This window comes from Salvelinus sp. IW2-2015, linkage group LG37 (genome assembly GCF_002910315.2).
Source record: "Salvelinus sp. IW2-2015 linkage group LG37, ASM291031v2, whole genome shotgun sequence".
Lineage (NCBI taxonomy): Eukaryota > Metazoa > Chordata > Actinopteri > Salmoniformes > Salmonidae > Salvelinus > Salvelinus sp. IW2-2015.
The window spans coordinates 12,314,727-12,335,703 of NC_036876.1; the positions used below are offsets into that span (position 1 = coordinate 12,314,727).

At 48.2% G+C, this 20,977-nt stretch overlaps 1 protein-coding gene across 5 annotated transcripts in view; it reads right to left on the minus strand.

The window, feature by feature from the left end:
- The window catches only part of LOC111960288 (neurexin-2-like), a 504,177-nt gene that overhangs the window by 275,210 nt on the left and 207,990 nt on the right, over positions 1-20,977 (minus strand). For 2 of the 5 annotated variants that reach the window (XM_070437967.1, XM_070437966.1), the window contains exon 1: positions 15,831-17,627. The exons of the other annotated variants lie outside the window; for them this stretch is intronic. In XM_070437967.1, the coding sequence (XP_070294068.1) occupies positions 15,831-16,161 (331 nt within the window). In that variant the 5' untranslated portion in view covers positions 16,162-17,627. Of the gene's footprint in view, positions 1-15,830; positions 17,628-20,977 lie in introns of those variants that run through there. 5 annotated transcript variants of the gene reach the window in all.

Here is a 20,977-nt window from a genome sequence, read left to right on the forward strand (position 1 = left end):
TTTTGGCAAACTCCAAGGGTGCTGTCATGTCCCTTTTGCTGAGGAGTGGCTTCCATCTGGCTACTCTACCATAAAGGCCTGAGTAGTGTACTGCTGCAGAGAGGGTTGTCCTTCTGGAAGTTTCTCCCATCTCCACAGAAGAACTCTGGAGCTCTGTTAGAGTGACCATCAGGTTATTGGTCACCTCCCTGACCAAGGCCCTTCTCCCCTGATTGCTCAATTTGGCCGGGCGGCCAGCTCTAGGAAGAGTCTTGGTGGTTCCAAACGTCTTCCATTTAAATATTATGAAGGTTACTGTGTTCTTGGGGACCTTCAATGCTGCAGACATTTTTTGATACCCTTCCCCAGATCTGTGCCTCAACACAATCCTGTCTCGGAGCTCTACGGACAATTCCTTCGACCTCATGGATTGGTTTTCGCTGTGACATGCACTGTCAACTGTGGGACCTTATATAGACAGGTGTGTGCCTTTCAATCAATTGAATTTGCCAAAGGTGGACTCCAATCAAGTTGTAGAAATATTTCAAGGATGATCAATGGAAACAGGATGCAAATTATCTCAATTTCGGGTCTCATAGCAAAGGGTCTGAATACCTATGTAAATAAGGTATTTCTGTTTTTTGCTTTGCCATTATGGGGTTTTGTGTATAGATTGATGAGGATTTTATTTTATTTAATCCATTTTAGAATAAGGCTGTAACGTCACAAAATGTGGAAAAAGTCAAGGCGTCTGAATACTTTCCAAAGGCACTGTATAAGTAAAGCTACAGAAATGCAATATAGCCTGATGACCTGATGCTGTACTTTGAGCTACACATGAAGATACATTAGCTCTACATGATGTATGTGACCTGGAACCTCAATTAGAAGTGGAAGAAGCACTTCTGTATGTTGGCATTACCTCTGCAGATGTTTTGTCCAGACGACCGCGAAGTGGGCCTCTCATTGCTAATTCTCAGCATGGCACAGTGTAATTGTAATTGGCGCTGAGCTTTGACACAGCAGAACAAACGTTTGGGAGTAAAATTACACCATGTAATTAATGTGACTGGTGGGGAAGGCGGATAAACTCTAGGCCTTTCATTTGGGGCAGGTGTATAATTTTCAAATGGGATAAACACATGCAATCTTTTAACATTTAACACTGGGAATGAGATTGACGGGAAGGAAATTCAGCTCAAACACAATTGCACTTAGGAAGCCATTTGGAAAAGTGCACGTGATCCTGGGGTCCTGTGGCAATCAGTCTCAATTATGATTGCTTAAATGGAGTGAGCAGAATGCATTTTCAGTCTGAGCTTTGCTTTTCAGCTTGTCAGTACTCGGCATTGCCGTCTATTCCCAATCAAGTCGGATGACATTTTCTGATTGGATCAGTATAGTCATGCAAAAAGAATTCTGGTTTCAAGGGGCCAATCAGCTCAGAGTAAACTGATGCTAAAGTTTTTGATTGCAAGGTTTGGATCACCTGATTGGATGAATATGCGACACTCCTACAGCTATAGACTTTTGGTAAGAGTTCCTATACTTGCTGCTTGGGGAAACAAATCTAAATGACTTATTTTGTGGAGTAACAGAAATGTGATTAAAAGCTCTACAGTTGCACAGCATTACTAAACGGTTGCCCTGCAATCATTTGGATAGGATTGACACGGAGTGACACTTATGAGCATGAGAGACACTCAACTGGCTTTTAATAAATCGTAGTACTGCTGTAGTGCCCTTTAATCCCTCAAGTGTTGCCTGTGCACCATAATCTCTGCGCCTGTGAGTGTAGTATAATAGATGGCTGGAGGGCTGGGAATTGTCTGAGATACTACAGCGATAGCTGAGGGTGAGAGAGAAACAGACACGGCAAGACGGATGACTGACAGATAGGGGAACGCACTTCCTCAACGGGGCAACGCTTAGAGTCGAGACGGGGAGCTGACGACTCCGCCTCACCCCTGTGGAAAGCACGGTAACCAACAGGGGCCACAAATCCCCCAAACTATCAACCCCTTGGCTTGCATGCTATCACGCTCTCCTCTCCACCAACTCCACTCTCAAAGAAGAACAGGTGGTAGAACAAAAACAGAGCACCAGAACAAGGGAGTGATGTTAATCAAGAGGAAGACGAGGTAAAGTGCCAGCGGAAGCACTGAAAAGAGGGCTCAAAAGGGTGGTAAGTCATGGCTGCTGAGTGTCGAGTGTTTCAAGGAGTCAGACAGAGGGGTAGAGGGGTAGACGTCAGGCAGGGTCAACCAAGGCCGACAGCATCTGAGAAATGAAGCCCAGATGGAGGCTGTTTGTTTGGGTAGTGCCAAGATCCATCCTTAATTAGCTGTTACGCTAGTCACTAGCAATCCATCTCGTCTGAGCTAGAAACGTCAAGGGCAAAAGCACTTCTGAAGGACCTTGGATTTGCTAATTCCTCAGGCCAATTGACTTCCTCCCCTTCCCCAAAGTACATCTTGCTCCAATTAGATATGCATGTTAAGAGACAATTGTGAAGCACAGCATCAATCGTATCGCCAAAGAACAAGAGACCTTTGATCTCCATTATTCTAGGAGCCAACACTGGATAAGTTGGCGATAACATCAGCACATCTAGCACGTTCAGATAGTASGATGATCATAGTTCACTGTGTTGGCCACTCATTACCACGGCTCAATAAGTATAGAACAGCAATGCGCTGTGCTACTGTGAACGGCCCAAAGCTTTTCTAGGACACAACACACACACGTTTAATTGAAAAATGCTCTGAGGGGCCGAAATTTCTGTTGAGTATCAAAATTAAATGTGAATTTCCCAGAAAGTGTTAGATGGCAGTTTCAATTTGGGAACTGGGAGAGATCGAGGGAGAGAAAGAGAATACACAGAGACGGGAGAGAAAATAGTTTTTCAGACCTTGAGCACAAAGAAATAATTCAAGAGATTTCCGGCATGTTTTCTGATATTCTGTCTGTCGCAGAGACATTCTAGTGACCAGTGACGCCAGCTAGAAGAATACTGTGGGTCTAGGGAACATCAAATGTCTGCAACTCTGAGCCGCTTATCCTGCACACAGACTTTTCCCATTGGCTGTCAATTCTCTTCCACCCAATACGTTCACAGTAGTAGCATAAAGGAGGACGAGTAGGAGGAGGAGGGTATAAGCTCTGGAGAGGGGAGATGGAGCGATTTGCCTTACATACAGGCCATGTGATGAACTTTTTATTCTCCGTCTCCCCCGCTCAGATAAAGCAGACACATAACTGCTATCGTCTCAGACAGATTTAAGACACATCTCCTTCTGTAAGTACAGGAAGATGCCAGGGCATCACCATACTGTGCTATTAACATTAGGATCCTTCACCCCGACATCCCCCCCAGGAAGAGCACAGAGCCGGGGTTGGTGTAGCCTCAGTGCTGCCTGCCTGGAAGCGCTGCTGAGTCATCAGCATGCATGGGGTGCCCGTAGCATCATGATACAGTAGGGGTGTCAAGCTCATTCCAAGGAGGGCCTAGTGTCATTTTTTAAATAAATTGTTTAATTTAACCAGGCAAGTCAGTTAAGAACAAATTCTTATTTACAATGATGGCCTACCAAAAGGCAAAAAGCATCCTGCGGGGATGGGGGCTGGGATTAAAAGTGCAAATTAAATAAATAAAAATATAGGACAAAACACACATCATGACAAGAGAGACAACACAACACTACATAAAGAGAGACCTAAGACAACAACATAGCATGGCAGCAGCACATGACAACACAGCATGGTAGCAACACAACATGGCAGCAGCACAACATGGTAGCAGCACAAAACAGAGTACAAACATTGTTGGGCACAGACAACAGCACAAAGGGCAAGAAGATAGAGACAACAATACATCACACAAAGCAGCCACAACTGTCAGTAAGAGTGTCCAAGATTGAGTCTTTGAATGAAGAGATAAAACTATCCAGTTTGAGTGTTTGTTGCAGCTCGTTCCAGTCGCTAGCTGCAGCGAACTGAAAAGACAAGCGACCCAGGAATGTGTGTGCTTTGGGGACCTTTAACAGAATGTGACTGGCAGAATGGGTGTTGTATGTGGAGGATGAGGGCTGCAGTAGATATCTCAGATAAGGGGGAGTGAGGCCTAAGAGGGTTTTATAAATAAGCATCAACCAGTAGGTCTTGCGACGGGTATACAGACATGACCAGTTTTACAGAAGAGTGTAGAGTGCAGTGATGTGTCCTATAAGTAGCATTGGTGGCAAATCTGACGCCGAATGGTAAAGATCATCTAGCCGCTCGAGAGCACCCTTATCTGCTGATCTATAAATTACGTCTCCATAATCTAGCATGGGTAGGATGGTCATCTGAATCAGGGTTAGTTTGGCAGCTGGGGTGAAAGAGGCACGATTACGATAGAGGAAACCAGTCAAGATTTAACTTTAGCCTGCAGCTTTGATATGTGCTGAGAGAAGGACAGTGTACCATCTAGCCATACTCCCAAGTCCTTTTATGAGGTGACTACCTCAAGCTCCAAACCCTCAGAGGTAGTAATCACACCTGTGGGGAGAGGGGCATTCTTCTTACCAAACCACATTACCTTTGTTTTGGAGGTGTTCAGAACAAGGTTAAAGGTAGACAAAGCTTGTTGGACACTAAGAAAGATTTGTTGTAGAGCGTTTAACACAAAATCAGGGGAGGGGCCAGTTGTGTATAAGACTGTATCATCTGCAAATAAATGGATGAGAGATCTTCCTACTGCCCGAGCTATGTTGTTGATGTAAATTCAGAAGAGCATGGGGCCTAGGATCGAGCCTTGGGGAACACCCTTGGTGACTGGCAGTGGCTGAGACAGCAGATGTTCTGACTGTAGGTCTGTAGGTTTTTGGTTTAAGACCTAGACTACCAGGTGAGGGGAGTTCCTTACTAATTACTGACCTTATTTCAACAATCAAGTACAAGGGAGAAGCAAAAACCCGCAGACACTCGGTGGAATGAGTTTGACACGTGTGATACAGCATCGACTTATTTTACAGCCGCCCGAGTTATCGCTATCACTGGTGCTGTTAGGCTGCTATATATTGTATTTTATTTTCATGACGGTCATCATCCATAACCGTCGGCTACACGGTAATTGTGCCAGCCCTAAGCATCACATGCCGATACACTCTCTATATCCACAACAGCGTTAGCAGTCAGTGTGTGTGTGTGTGTGTGTGTGTGTGTGTGTGTGTGTGTGTGTGTGTGTGGGGGGGACAACGCTTATCTAATGCTAATTGTCAAACTGAGATGGAGAAATCTCCAAGTTGGCTACATGGTTGATGCTTTACGCATTATCTCAATGTGCTCTACGGGTGAATAGCATTTTCATCACCACAGCTTTATAGACCAGCGCCTGACAGAAAGGGGAAAATCGAAGCACTCCGCCCAGATATAGTCTCCTGATCGGTGGAGCGATGGAGTGGAGCTCTGAGGGAAGAGGCTGAGGCAGTGGGCTCTGTGGCCTAGTACGGTGGGGCCGTGTGGGGCTTTCCACCCCTAACTTAGTTGAGTGATGGACTGGGGATAGGAGAAGAGTGGAGCGGAGCCCATCTCTGGTTATGTTGCCGTGTTTCACCTGTGCAGAGTCCTTTGGATCTCAGGGAGTGTTAAATGTGTCAGACCGTTCTGTATGTGAGAGGACGAGCTAGGCGGCTTGAAACAATGCACTGCCAACTTCTTCTTTCTCTCTGCATCCCTCCCTCTCTCCCGTCCTCCCTTGTTCCCCACCTCCCACGCATATCCCTTCCTTCCTCTGCTTCCTCAATTAATATATCCCCTCTTCTTCTCCTCCTCCATGTCCCTCTATCCCTTTCTTCCTTCCTTCGATTTGAGCCCAGTGTGCTGTGCAAATGAGTTGCTGGCACATTAGCATCAGCGAACGAGGGGATTTTCAGTGTGATGGATTCAGAGACTGACTGTCAGTCATCAGAGCCCTGACACAGATGTGTCAGACGGAGAAGCGAAAGGTCTTTGATGTTTTTGTATCCGCGTCCGTTGTTCAGCTATGAATTTGTTTATGTACGTGTGTATGTCTCATAAACGTTTGTGTGTGTGTGTGTGTGTCTTTGCGTGGGTGAGGCAATGGGGGATGTAGTCTGTCTATTTCTTATTTCTAGGTTACCTGTCTCTCTGTGGCAATGTTTCACAGAAAACTGCAGAAAGGTAATGTCGGCTTGCTATGATGTACTGACGTGAGACTGACAACTGTCAATCAGAACTCAAATATACACTATATACACCCCATCTATACCACCTAAGTACCGTACTATAATTAAACTGAGAAACCTGTATRACAAAGGGATAATCTAAAAATGCTTCCTTTAGCCAATATCACATCCAACGCCATGGTCTCCCAATTCCAACCACCTGGAAAAAACGAACCCAAGGGCAAATCCCGACCGGCATCCCATTTTTTCCCCTTGAGCACGCAGTCAAGGAAATCTAGCGTAATTTATGGAAATTAATACACCGAAAATACATGGATGTAATTTCCCACCCAGTAAATGCAGAATCATAAGAGAGAGAGTCCCCATACTTTTAAGTATATTTTGTCAAAGAGGTCAGACCCTACTAGGCCTTCAAACCCCATTGAAGGCCTATAAGGACACCAGAATAAAATACATTTATCATGTAGGGTACTTGAACGTCAAGCAGCAGCTTCTCGCCATGAGTATTTCATACCACGCATCTTTCTTTTTACATTTCATCTCTCCCTCCTTTATCTGTCTGGGAATGTGTCAGCCGGTCCCCTTAGGAATAACTACACAGCATGCAATTAAAAAAAAAAAAACAGCACATCAAAGTCCACCGCATCGTATGACTAGCAACATTTTGGACCGAGAGCAAAGACTAAGATTTCTTTCTTTATAGGCACCAGCCCAAAGTGGAGCTAGTCTCCCGCATGCTAAACTAGGTTCACGACCTGACCCTGGTCCCCTCAGTGTTGTCCTCTAGCCATGAGCCGCCTCAGCACGTGCTTAGTATGTCTGTCTAAGCTTGTTTTGGCTGGGGACTCAGCTGGATCCCTAAGAAGCTGCTCCCCTGTGAAGTTGACAAATATAACAACAGCTAAGACAAATAATGAAAAGGGGGAGAAAAAAAAACTCGGTGACAACAACAACGTCTGGGATTTGTTTTTGTTTTTTTTCGACCAGAAAAGCTTAAAAAAAAAAAACTGTGATCAAAAGGACCGAGAGAGAGAGAAAAAAAGAAATTGGGATGAAAGTAAGAATAGTAACAGTAGCTGATGAAGCCGTCCTAGTAGTCAGCTCCTAAACCCMTCAGCCTTGGGGAAGGGGAGGACCCTTTTCAAAGCAGCAGTCATGCATAATATAAGCCACTTTGTTTATTAATGATGAGGGGTCCCAGCAGAGACGCAAATCCTCGGCGCTAGGCCCGAATCGCGGTGGCTTTAATATCTAGCCGGATAAATCATTTATGCCTACACCACTGCGCCCTCTGAAGATTCGACCCTCGCTTCTCAATGCCGACACACTCGGCCTGGCGCACTACAYAAGCGAGAGGTGGCACTGTGCTCGATCTCCTCTCCCTCTGCCACCTCCCTGCGCTTGGCGGTGCTGCTTTCATGTACTTCGCTGSGAAGGGGATGCTGAGAAATGGGTTGCCATGGTCCCACACTTCCAGGCCAACATGTCCACCACCCGCTAAAATGAATTTCCACAGAGAGCCATGCATGGTGCCCAAGCGGGCAGTTCGCCATTGGGTAATCTACAGAGAAGATACTTTCTAGAAAGTCYGCCATTTTGACACTGCCATCCCTCACCATGGTGCTTTTTGGAGAAAGTGTAGTACCATTATGGCCCCTACTATGACTGATGAACGCAGTGTAATATGTCAAATTGAATGACCCAGCGAATACYTCATGAGCCATCAGTACATATGTAACACATGGGATATGAACCCGGGTCTCCCAGGAAAGCAGCAAACGTCTTAGACAAAGAGGACATTTCCTCTTGGACCGATGGCAGACGCTGATTTTAAAGAGCGCAGGCTGGGCTACCTCATCACGTGATCATGTCGGCTACACATAGAAGACAAGTTTTGATTGTCATTGGAAAAGGTGATCAGTGAAGTCCATAAATACATAAAGTCCTATCACTGTGTGTTTGCATGTAGTGCTTGTGTCAAATTCACCTATTCCGACCCAAAAGACTAGTGTGCCCGTTGCAAATAATAACAGTTTGAAAGCTATTTCCATTCAGCGGCGCCAAAGAATGACATGACGAGTAGCCAGTGAACGGCGGCGGTGGCGGCGCTCGTTGAGCAGGGCATTGATCAAAACGTTGTCTAGGAGGATCCTTAGCACCTCCGCCGGGCAAAGTGCTTTCTCTTCGCCTCTTTCACTCACTTCCTGGCTTTAATAGAAAAGCTATGAATGGYTATGTCTGGCAGCTGCATGCATTCTCTGTTCCCTGTGGGGGCGTACGACACCTTGTTTCCTGTCAGGCGTAATGTGAAAGAACGAAAGAGAAACAGGGGAAATCAATTCAAATGGAAGCGCGAGCTAGCTAGCCACAGTCTAGACTCTAGACAGAGCTGCTTGTGTTGTTGACGTGTGTCGGCGAACGCAGACCTTCGTTTGGTCTCATAACAAGGACTCGTTGCGATGGCGTTCGAATCGGTCCAAAGTACACCACAGGCGGCCTATAGAAAGTAGACCAGTTTGACAAAATAAACAATGTCAGCCTTGGTATTTGCCATGAGATGACAGACATATCGAGTTGGAAGGGCCGAGAAGAGGAAAGATGGCTTAGGTCAGAACATCTTCCTATATTATACTGTAATTCCTGGTTGCAACCATAATCATGGTCCCTGTCTGTCAAGCCTGGCCTTGTATTTACTGTTGATTGCGGTGCTGTGGTTGCTAAGTACCTGACCTCACCCACAACGTAAAAAAGAAGGCACTGCCACACTGCGGCAGCTAGAACAAGAGCATGAKGCTGACAACACCGGAAAACACTACGAGATCCACATACTGTACATACTTACATGACAAGGACACACAAATACTATATAACGATGCCTAGTCACTTTAACCCTATACATATCTACCTCTATAACTCCGGCATTGTACATATGGTACTGGAACTGACCCTGTATATAACTTACTTACTTTCTCGTGTTCTGCTAATTTCTATTTCTCATGTGTTGGTGTCCTACTTCACTTTATTTAATAGTACTACTGATATTAATGACTCCATTGTCGGGAAAGCGCTTGCAAGAAAGGCATTTCACTGTACTTGTGCACGTGACAATAAAAACTTGAAACACACACGCTATATTGAGGACCTGCAGAGTATCACACTATACAGTATATGCGTGCATATGCCAGCTGTAGTGAGTGTTGACTGCATGGYTAATGAGGATACTGCGGAGGACCATTAGAAGGGTTGAGGTAGCACACACCCGGTGGTGTACACTAAGTGTACTCAAATGCTGCTTGAACACCCGCAGACTAATAACACACTCACAAAAGGTCCACTTGGGGGAAAGGGCTCACGAGCCAAACCAAAGTGGCTGGGTCAAGAACCAATTAAGATAACAAGTTGTTCTACTTCCAACAAATAGTGTGCATAATACGCCAATCTAGTTGAATTAACAGATGACACGTCCGTTTACACACTTGGCATCATTTGAAACGGCTCGGTTTGACAGGCTTGGCTTTGTGTTACCCTCTTTCAAAGGCACAATTGGTCAGGTGGACAGAGAGACAAAAAAAAGACTGCAAATGTCAAACAGACAAACCTTATCTGGAATAGCCAGGAGGTGTCCTTTCTCCTCCTCTGCCATTTTGTGTGTGTCTGTGTGTCTGTGTGTCTGATTGTGTGTGTATGCCTCTGCCCTGCAGAGCGATGAGGAGAATAGAATCGAGAATACTAATGCCAGCCTTCTTAAAAGTAGGGCCGTGCCTCTTGTCCCTGTGTCCCTATGGGCTAAGCTCACTGTCCCCTCCACCCTGACCTCACACAGTGGTGTCACCACAGAGATAAAGCAGTGATTATCAAACGCCTCTCCTTGTCATTATCACTAGGAGCTGTGACAACAGGGCCAGCCGTAGGGGCCGCGGCCCCGAGTTCTCCCCCAGGATGAGCGCACAGAGCTGGGGTTGCTGTAACCTCGTTGCTGCCTGCCTCGAAGCGCTGCTGGGTCATCAGCATGCATGGGGTGCCCGTAAGCAAACATCGCTGCTGTCAAACACTAACACTGTAGTCAAACAGCAGGCACTCCCCCAGGTATCCCCTGAGCTCAACGCTCCGCAACGGACGCTATTGTATTGAGTAGAAAGGGAGGAATGGAAGGGAGAGAGGGAGGGAGAGAGAGCGAGAGAGAGAGAGAGATAGAAGTAATGAGCAGAGTAGAGGGGGAGAGGTAGAGCATTGAACAAAGGGAGGAGTAGAGAGTGAGAGATGAAGAATGGTAAGACAGGAGAGAGGGCGAGAGGGCGAGAGGAGATAAAGAGAACTAGAGATAATCAAAGGATAAAGACATATTCCAAGCCTACGTAACAGGTATACAAGGAGAAAGCTGCCGGGAGAGAGAAAATATAAAGGTGCTCTAGGGGAAAGACGTATTGACAGCGTCAGAGGGGGTGGGGGGGGGGGGGGCAGCCTCAGGGTTTGTGTGTGATGGGGATGGGGTCAGAGGGGAGTTGGCTCCTCTGTGGCGGCACTTAATTCAAGGCACTTGGAGGAGGGTTGCCATGGGACGCTGTGCCCACAGGGAGAAAGGTGTGAGCCCTCTCCATCCTCTGTGAAACACAATAACAGAGATCACACAAGCAGAATGAACTATTGTCCTGGTCCTGCATAGAGCTAGGGATTCGAGGCTGTTGTATACCAGATCATCTCTCTCCGCCTATTAATATAAAGGCTAAAATGGTATATTGTCATAATGTATGCAAGAGTAATTCTGCCCTGATATCCTTGAGGTAAATGGGGAAGAAAAGCAAGGTATATTGGATGTATGTGGTTGCTAGCGAGCCAGCTTCCTCTCCATTGCTTCTCGCGATTTGCCTTGAATGAAGGACTGAAGGAGATTTGACACTCAGACTGAAGGAGAGAAGCAGCTCCAAGGCCACATCTCAGTCCAAACACCCACAGTGGTGGACGCGCACAACACCACACACACACACACACACACACACACACACACACACACACACACACACACACACACACACACACACACACACACACACACACACACACACACACCACACACACACCACACACACACACACACACACACAACACACAGCACACACACACAGACATAATAGAGACAATATCATTAAAAGGTGTTGAGAGGGCTTATACCTTGTGCATGTCTAACTATAGGCTGAATCCAGTGATTGTGTGACGTTAACATGTCCTCCCCCGTTTCCTTTTACACACACGGCTTCCACACGGCTTCCATTTCAATCGGCACATCCAGTTCCTTGCTAATCCAATATGATGTACGCCGGCGACAGTGATATATCTAATACCTCACTCAAGTCACAGGGGAAGCTGCGGGCCACATCTCAGATCCAAAACACCCATTACACACACACACGTACGCATTAAATATCCACCGATGAAATCTCCTGGAATGTCTCCATCACAACAACAACAACACAGGTCCGAGTTTAGAATTAGGATGTTAATCCCATCAGCCCAATGCAGCAGCCTGTGCAGGTATGGATTACGCTGCAGGGCAAATGTCCCCTTGCCTTGCCGTTTCCATTCCAAAGAGCTAGGGATAGGTGTGATGTGGTGTGTGTGTCTGTCTGTGTCTGTGTCTGTCTGTCTGTCTGTCTGTCTGTCGTTGCTGTCTGTCTGTCTGTCTGTCTTGTCTGTCTGTCTGTCTGTCGTCTTGTCTGTCCTGTCTGTCTGTCTGTCTGTCTGTCTGTCTGTCTGTCTGTCTGTCTGTCTGTTCTGTCTGTCTGTCTGTCTGTGCTGTTCCTGTCTTGTTTCTGTGTCTGTGTGTTCTGTTGTCGTGTGTGTCTGTGTTGTCTGTGTGTGTCTGTCTGTGCTCTGTCTGTGATGATATGTCTGTCTTGTCTGTCGTGCTGTCTTGTGTCTGTCTGTTGTCTGTGTGTGGTTGTCTGTGTGCTGTTGTGTCTAGTGTGTGTCGTTGTGGTGTGTGCGATGTGGTTGACTGATGAGGAAAGAATGAGGTCCGACATACTGCACACAAGACTGCTGGTGTCATTGATCTGTTGGTGAGTTTACGTAAGTGTTTTCATAATTAGAGAGAAGAGATATAAGCACCGACTCAGTAAAGACAAAAAGCTCATCAAGACCGTGCATCAGAGGATGTGTGCGCGTGTTCATTAATAAATGCCGCAGCTTCCTCAAGGAGCCTTAGTGATATAACAACGGAACGGACAAAGGCTGTCATGAGACAATGTCATCTGAGAAAGCCAGTGATTCGCGGAGGCCTCCGTAAGACGGCAGAGCACGCTCTTTGCTGTGACATAACGACGCTGCTAATAGGTTCTGGTTGGCCTGCGAGCGCTGAGGCTATGTTTTGCCAGCCCCAGGGAGGCCCGGTGTGAGATGAAACCGTCAACATGGATTAAATATTACCATACGTGGGAGGGAAGAAAGAGCCAGTGTCAAGTCGAGCCAGCCGCAGACTGAGTGCTTCTGGGTATACCGGAGTGAGGAGAGAAGAGCGGTTTGAAATGACAAACACGAAGGAAAAGCATGGTCGGAGGGGGGGGGCTCTTCAATTACCTTCAATCAGAAGCAGTGTAGAAGAAATCACACTGGCTTGAATAGGCCTAATGAATTGCTTTTCATATAGACAGGCTGAGATGGGGCATCGGTGGCGGCGGGCGATTGGCGATGGGGGCCTTGCAAACAGGCGCCTTCCATTCAGCATCCATCATAATAGTGCGTCGTGCGGGCGGGGTGGCAGTCGTTAATCAGGCGGAATAACAGGACAAACAGTGGCCTCTCACTCTGCCTGGCACTAAGAGTGGCCGCCAAAACAACCTGGCTAATACTCAATCACTTTGAAGCACTTCTTCACACCCGAGTGTCACATGTACATGTACAGACGCATTAGACATGACTAGGATCCAAATCCCAATTGGAAACAATATGCACAATATCCCATCAACCAAATGTTAAGCAAACAACTCCAGCCATGGCTTAACAGTACCTACTATGTACCAAAGGTTAAGGCATCTCTTTACAATGATCCAATCCATCTTCCACTGTTGTTTGTATCACAAGCTCTCGTCGGTGGCTCTGTCCTGCAGTATCCTTTCAGGAGGAGACGACGGGGCAACAGAAAACAGAGTAATGACACACCAGCAGGCAGAATGCAGTATGAGGCCTTCAGCAGCGCTCCCAGAGTCAACTGCCTTTTTGGGTAAGTTTGAACTTACTGTTGCAAGTTGGAATAGCAGATAACAAGGTGCATTTTGGAAATGTGGTTGTGCATCAGGAGTTTTCCTCTTGTTATGTCCCTCACTGATAGTCACTCAATTAGCCCATGTCAGCTAAAACATTTTTTTATGGGTAAATTAGTCTAGTGGCCAGCTATCTAAACATGTAGTAGGCCTAATCATGGTCCTCTATTGATGCTATTAGTCACTCTCGCTCAGATAMCATATTAAAAGCGGCAAACATTTCTCTCCGCCCTACGGCAGCATTTGTAGAATTACATGAAATGAGTTATAAAATAGCCAAATCTTCTCTCTGCCCCAAAACGTGTAGAATTGCAGCAAAATGTTTTAAAATGGCAACATTTTCTCCACGCCCCATAGTACACAGATTCGTGAGCCACGGCGGTCCCTCCCCCATCAAAGTTGCCCATTCCTGTCATAGGTCATATTCTTAAGGAGATCTTATCGAGCAGAAAACTGTGATAGGGTTTCTAATGAGGGGAGGGAGGGGGGGGGCACTTGGTTGACGGAAACGAGGGCTGGCACTTGATATAGAGGGCCATGAGTCTGGACTTGGATGGCTTATATAGAGAGCGACTGAAATGGAGTCTCTCCATTGGAGTGATATGCAAGAGTATGCGTGATGTCTTTTCACATGAAATGGAATCGGTGATGAACACATGCCGCTCTGAATAATAACTTAAAAAAGACACCCAAGTTGTCAGACGAAGCTGGGTATCATGTGGGCGGGCAATGAGTAACCACTAAAAGCAATAGGAGACTGTTCAATGGGTTCTATGCATTGTGCACTTCACAGAAACAACCTTGACCGTAGGACTACCAGCGTAGACACGTGGTCAGCGTCATATGGCCTGAACCACAGGCTCTTCCTTTCGTTTCCCGTTCTTTCACTTTAACCAAACGAATACCCCGTTTCTCTAAGTGTCCGATATCATCGGACAGCCGCAAATCCACAGAGCGAGCCCGAGAACCCTTTTAATGTTCATTACAGTGTGTAAATAGTTAAGCAACTTGAAATGCAAGAGAAGTGCAATCCAATTACCAAAGCTAGAGGGTGAAAGAAATAACTAAATAGTGAATAGAACAGGGCAGCCAGGGTTTCAGCTGCCATTTTAGAACTGTGTGTGTGTGCGTGTGTGCGTGTGTGAGTGTGTGTGTGTGTGTGTGTGTGTGTGTGTGTGTGTGTGTGTGTGTGTGTGTGTGTGTGTGTGTGTGTGTGTGTGTTGTGTGTTCTGTGTTGGTTGTGGTGTGTGTGTGTGCGTGTGTGTGTGTGCGCGCGTGCGTTTCCAGCCAGGTCATTACAAGCAAACATCAATCATCAACCCTTTATTGGAAAAAGCAAGCATTATTTCCCCACATCTTCTCAGACTCTATTGGAAGCTCTATTGTGTTCCAGACTGGCATTTGGCCCGAGAGACAGTTGGCATATCGCGCTCAGCGGCTCGGGCAGAGAATGTGAAAAGTCAGAAATCCAATGCGGCACTGAGCACAGGGAAGATGCAGAAAGCCAATAACGTCGATAGAGGCGCAGGCTCGGCCAATTGACTGTGGCGGCCTACGTGCGCTGCTCCGCCTTGATTGACACAGATTACGGCTAAACGGAGGAGGGCGGCGCCGTCAAGCACACYGACCGAAACTAAGTGGACCGAAGTGAATGATATGGACAGCGGAACACGCGAAGACGCCGAGTTGCCAGAACGCTGGGAATTCACTCTGCGGAAGGTTGGGAAAGGGCGAGGGGAAATGGGATTTAAAAAAAGAAAACTCCAGCAGAAGAAACTGCAGCAACCAACAGAGAACCCTGAGAGAAGCAGCCAAACGCATTTATAGAGCACAGGAAAGACGTTGAGTCAATTTTTAAATGGAAAACCAGGACACAGAGTACCATAGCGAATACATACAGCAGAACACAATCTCAAAGACCTTGAAAGGACATTAAAACCCAGCCATTGTGTGTCAACAGTTGGCCTATGCATTATGATGACATGAATCTGCATTGGTCACAAGCGTGGATCTAAAATGGCCGCCACATGTAAATCATGAGCATTAGGGCCCTGTTGTCTGAGGATGCACAGGATCCGGACCCATTCATCAGAGTTTGGCCAGCGGGGAGCTGCAGCAAATGAGGTGGGTTGCCCTGTTGAACCCCTCTGCCTTTGTGTGGATGAACCAGGATCAATAGATGGATGAACCACTTGGCTTGACTCATGGTCTCAAGCCGGACCACCTCCTCTCCAACCACAAATCAACCCCCTTCAAGACCGCTACGTTTCATTAACCTCCATAGTCCAAATCATAATTCCACACATCACACACTCTTACCGGCATGATTAATCGATACATCAACCATTAGCTTGCCAGATAGCGAAAGGGACCGTTTACGAGTAAAATAAGGGAGTTTGGACCTTACCGTGGCCTCCACGTGTGAGAAAGGGCATCCTGTTGATGGCGATGGGCACAGTTCCATGCTTGTTGTGGAAGTGGTGGACGTGGTGGGTGGTGCTGAGGCTGGAGGAGACACGGGCGGCCACGGCAGGGCAGGGGAAGGCCAGCAGYGCCAGGGAGAGCACCAGCCGGAACAGGCAGGCCGGGCTGGCCCACACCAGGGGCGCCACGGGCCGCTGCACTAGCAGCAGCCCTCCGCCCACCTCCAGGACCGACCGAAGCACGGGGGCGTAGCTCAATGGGAGCAGCATGCCCCTCCAACTTCCTTCCGCGTGACAGGAACAGGAAGATGACATCTCAGATGGACCCWGGGCCCATGATCCCCGGCTTGCCAGTGCGGGGCAAAAATATATATATTTGTAAAAACCCCRCAAAATTTACACGATCCTCCTCCCGAAGATGATGATCCCAAAAACACTGCWGGAAAAAAGGTATGTTCAGGGAAAATAAAAAGTGAAATCCTTCCAAAAAGGAGCAAGAAGAAAAAATCTGAAAATTCCTTCAGTGAGTCCTATGGCTAAATCCCCCCTGGAGCCTATTCCCTATTCCTACGCAATCCTCCAGAGCCCCCAAAAAACGAATCCCCAAAAACAACAGCACCCCAAAAAAAACGACCCCCCCCCCACTGCCGACTAAGGACTTTTATTAAGGAACCCTGCTAAGCACCACAAAACAAACTACCACTAGCGGTGGAAGCCTAAACAGCAACTGATAAATCAGGGGAACACAGATTATTACATTTTTTAAATGCTTCCATCTGTAAAACTATATGACTAATCAACACAAATATATTTTTCAGCTATAACTCAATAACCCTGTTTGCTGTCAARAGAACTGAAGTTTTCCACTGCGAAAGCGCTACAAACCTTCTCGATCCAGAGCCTGAGCCCTCGGTGTGGTTAAAAAAACGACCACCATCCCCACAGTTTGCTGGATGAAACCTCTCACATCAGAAAACAAAAGGCAAAAAAGGGATAGAGTGATGGAGAGAGGGCTAGAACAGTGCCAAGACGATGGAGGTGCAGCTGAATCCAGCTTCCAGGCTTTTCACATCTCTGAAGGAACGACAGCGTAGAGCAGAGCCGTCTGCAGAGAGCAGAGGCAAACAAGGGATGTGGAAATCGAGTGCAGGGCAGAGAAAGAGAAAAAGCAGAAGCAGATATTCCCAACAACTATAGACACTCTCAATCCCTCTCCCCTCCAGGAGAGAACCAAGCTAGGGTGGAGAGCGGCGCGGATACAGATTCAGAGGCAGTAGAATCGCACCCAAACACACAGAGAGCATCCAAGTGATCGCTATCCCCTCCAGCTCAGAAAAGCATCACAGCATACCGATCCTTCAAAATCCTCCTAGTCTCCTTCCCACTCAATATCACACAGTATCCTTTTCCTTTATGTCCCTTCAGATGGAAAGAGATTCCCGGGTCTCTCCCTCTCAGTCCGTGGATTCCCAGACGCTGGTCTGAGGAAGAAGCAGTCCTCTCGGAGCTCCGGCACAGACTGCTGGCTGGCTTGTTCGGACCGACGCCACTGCTGTGAAATTCATGCTAATTGAAACAGGGGCTGCAGCAGCGAGAGCATCCTTCCCCTCCTTCCTTCCACYAGACTCTCCTGATCCAGCGGTCTAACGGCAGGACGTCTGCGTACGCTGGAGCGGACAAGGGGCAAGTAAAACAGAAACGGCAGAAATGGAGCAAGGGAAGTTGGACACACTCCGCTCTCCTTGAAAGCACAGCCGGAGACGGAGATAGATAGAGGCAAACAGACGCGGAGAGAGAGTGTGAGCCTGAGAGCGAGAGGGCGGGAGAGGGGAGGGAGGGAGGGAGGGGAGAGAGAGGCAGGGATGGAGGATGGGTAGCAGGCAGGAACACATGCTTGTGTATGCACATACAGCACACAAATAGAGTGAAGCCACAGATTTGTCGCCAATGTATGGGCTCTCAACCAGTAAATAACAGCTTGGTGGACTGTTGGGGCGGGTTCTTCTTCCAAACTCACTGTAATAACAACACAGCAGCAGGAGTCAGAGAGGGTATTTTTGTCATTTAGGAATAATGAATGAACACGTGCATGTAGGTGAAAAATAAACAACATTCACACATACAAAAACACGGATCTGCGCACACACGCACAAAGAGGGCGAGACCCGGTTGGACACTGGTGATAAATCATTGAAGGGTCTAGCAAATGAATGCGGGACCTCTTTTTCCCCTCATCAGTGTGAGGAAACGGCACACTGCTGCTTTGTTTCACTCACCCTCCCCTCGTTCATTTCATCCTCCCCTCTGTACTCCCTCTTTTATCCTTTCACTTCCCTCTACACTCTAAACACATCTCACATCCCCTAGCACTGAATATTCCACTCTCATTTGTCTTGTCTTTTCCTCCACTGCTCTTTCTCTGCTATTACTATCATACGAGGCCAGGGTAGCAAGGTAAAGAGGTAACGACGAGAGGCAGAAAGAGAGAGAGATGTGGAGCGAGAGAGAAAGAGAGGGAGGAGGGAAAGGCACAGAAAGCTGGAGACAGTGAGATAAATAGACGACAGACAGGGGAGGACCAAGAGAGGGGAAGAGGGAGAGACCGAGAGCGAATGAACACAGGGAGGGAGGGAGGGAGGGAGGGAGGGATAGCATACCAGATAAATCACGGCTGATGGAGTTTTCAGTTGGGACTGCCTCGCTTCTCTGAAAGGAGTGTGCTTGAAAAATGGGCAAACAGAAAAAGCCAGCACCACTCTTCCCCCTGTGACAGGAGGACAGGGCCACACTATCATTCAGATACACACTCTCACATGCGCACAAACACACAGCCCCCCCCAGCAGCCATTACCCGGTGGGCCGGTCGCCTAACAGTGACAGGAGGAGGCACACCAGGGGCTTTCAGGGTGATGGAAGTTGGACACCCGGGCAAGGGTGAGCTCGGATATGGGCCTGACCCAGGCACCTGTCTAGAGCTGGCAGGGGTGGAACCAAGGGAGCATGTCATAATTCACCCGGCCCCTCAGCCAGCCAGCTGTGGCTTAAAGGTGGGCCTGGGCTGTCTACAGTGGACCAGCAGTTAGCGCTAGTCTAGGGAGAGTATCTCCAATATGCAAAGAGGTGGAACACTTCGCTTCGCGGCTGGGTGCTAAAAAGGGAGGTAGAACTGTGTTAGCAAGAAGAAGAAAAAACCTCTATTGTGTATGTAATTGCGTATAGAAACTTGTCCTGAGAAACGCCTTACAGCCAAAATGTTGACAATAAGAAGTACTTGTACTATACAAGGAACAGACACACACTGGACAAAACCCTCCCATACAGACGTGTTGTTTCCACGAAGGTGATGGGTGAAAGGTGTGTGAGGGGTAGCTCAACATGATGAAATACACAATGGGCTTGCTACAGCTGATGCTGGATGTCCCGAAAGACTGAGCGAAAACACACACACACACACTGAGGCCCAGGAGAGTGTCATCCTCACTTGCCCCCTTATTCTCCACTTCTAGGTGATGCAAGGCAGGCAAGCCACATTCTGCTTCTGGTATTATTGTATTCCCCTGTTCACTACACCCCCCCCCCCCCCCCCCCCCCCKSCKCSCCCRCCCCAAAGGGAAGTGAGGTCAGAGAGAAAGTAAGATTACAGTTCCTGGTGGTGGATGGATCAAATGCCTCTCTCCCTACCTCCTAATCCCGCAAAAAACCTATTCTGCCTTACCCACATAATTAACTACACTCCCTCATCCTCCCCATCCATAAACAGCGGTTGTTGGGCCAGGGGGGCATCAAAAAAGAGCCTTGTTGAGGAGAAAGTGTTGGAGTAATGGAGTGTTCTTATAACAATAGGACTGCAGGGATTTAGCAAGCCTGAGAGATCAGTGTTTACATGTGGGGWAATTCACATTTACACGAGGTGGCTAAGTCCAGTGGTGGAAAAAGAACCCAACTGTCACGATCGTCGTAAGAACATTCGTACCAAAGCGCAGCGTGATATGGGTTCCACATAATTTATTGACGTGAAACGCACAAAAACAATAAAAAGCTAACTATTCGTGAAGCTATGGAGTGCTCACAGGCAACTACACATAAACAAGATCCCACAAAACACAGTGGGGAAATGGCTGCCTAAATATTATCCCCAATCAGAGACAACGATAAACAGCTGCCTCTGATTGGGAACCATACCAGGCAAACATAGAAATAAAACAACAGCTGCCTCTGATTGGGAACCATACCAGGCAAACATAGAAATAAAACAACCTAGATTACCCACCCTAGTCACACCCCGACCTAACCAAAATAGAGAATAAAAAGGCTCTCTATGGTCAGGGCGTGACAGTACCCCCCCAAAGGTGCGGACTCCAGCCGCAAAACCTGACTCTATAGGGGAGGGTCCGGGTGGGCATCTAGCGTCGGTGGTGGCTCCGGTGCGGGGCGAAGTAGCCACTACGCTCGCGGATCCGCCAGCGGGACTTTGCCCCCGCCCAGACCACGGGTCCGGCCATGGAGCCGGGTAGAATGCCGCACCCAGACTGGGCACCGGCGCCGAGGAAGGCTCCAGCCTTGGAGCGGGACTGGACGCCGTGCCTGGACTGGACATCGGCGCAGAGGAAGGCTCCTGCCATGGAGCGGGACTGGACGCCGTGCCTGGACTGGACATCGGCGCAGAGGAAGGCTCCTGCCATGGAGCGGGACTGGACTCCATGCCTGGACTGGGCACCGGCGCAGAGGACGGCTCCGGCCTTGGAAGGGGACTGGACGCCGTGCCTTGGACTGAGCACCGGCGCAGAGGAAGGCTCCCGGCTTGGAGCGGGCTGGATGCCGTGCTGGACTGGACATCGGCGCAGAGGAAGGGCTCCTGCCATGGAGCGGGACTGGACGCCGGGGCCTGGATGGGCACGTGCAGAGGAAGGCTCCGGCCTTGGAGCGGGACTCTGGACGCCGTGCCTGGACTGGACATTGGCGCAATGGAAGGCTCCTGCCATGGAGCGGGACTGGATGCCGTGCCTTGACTGGGCACGGTGCAGAGGAATGCTCGAGTGCGAGGAGCAGGCACAGGAAATACCGGACTGGTGAGGCGCACTGGAGGCCTAGTGCATGGAGCCGGCACAGTGGTACTGACTGCTGACACACA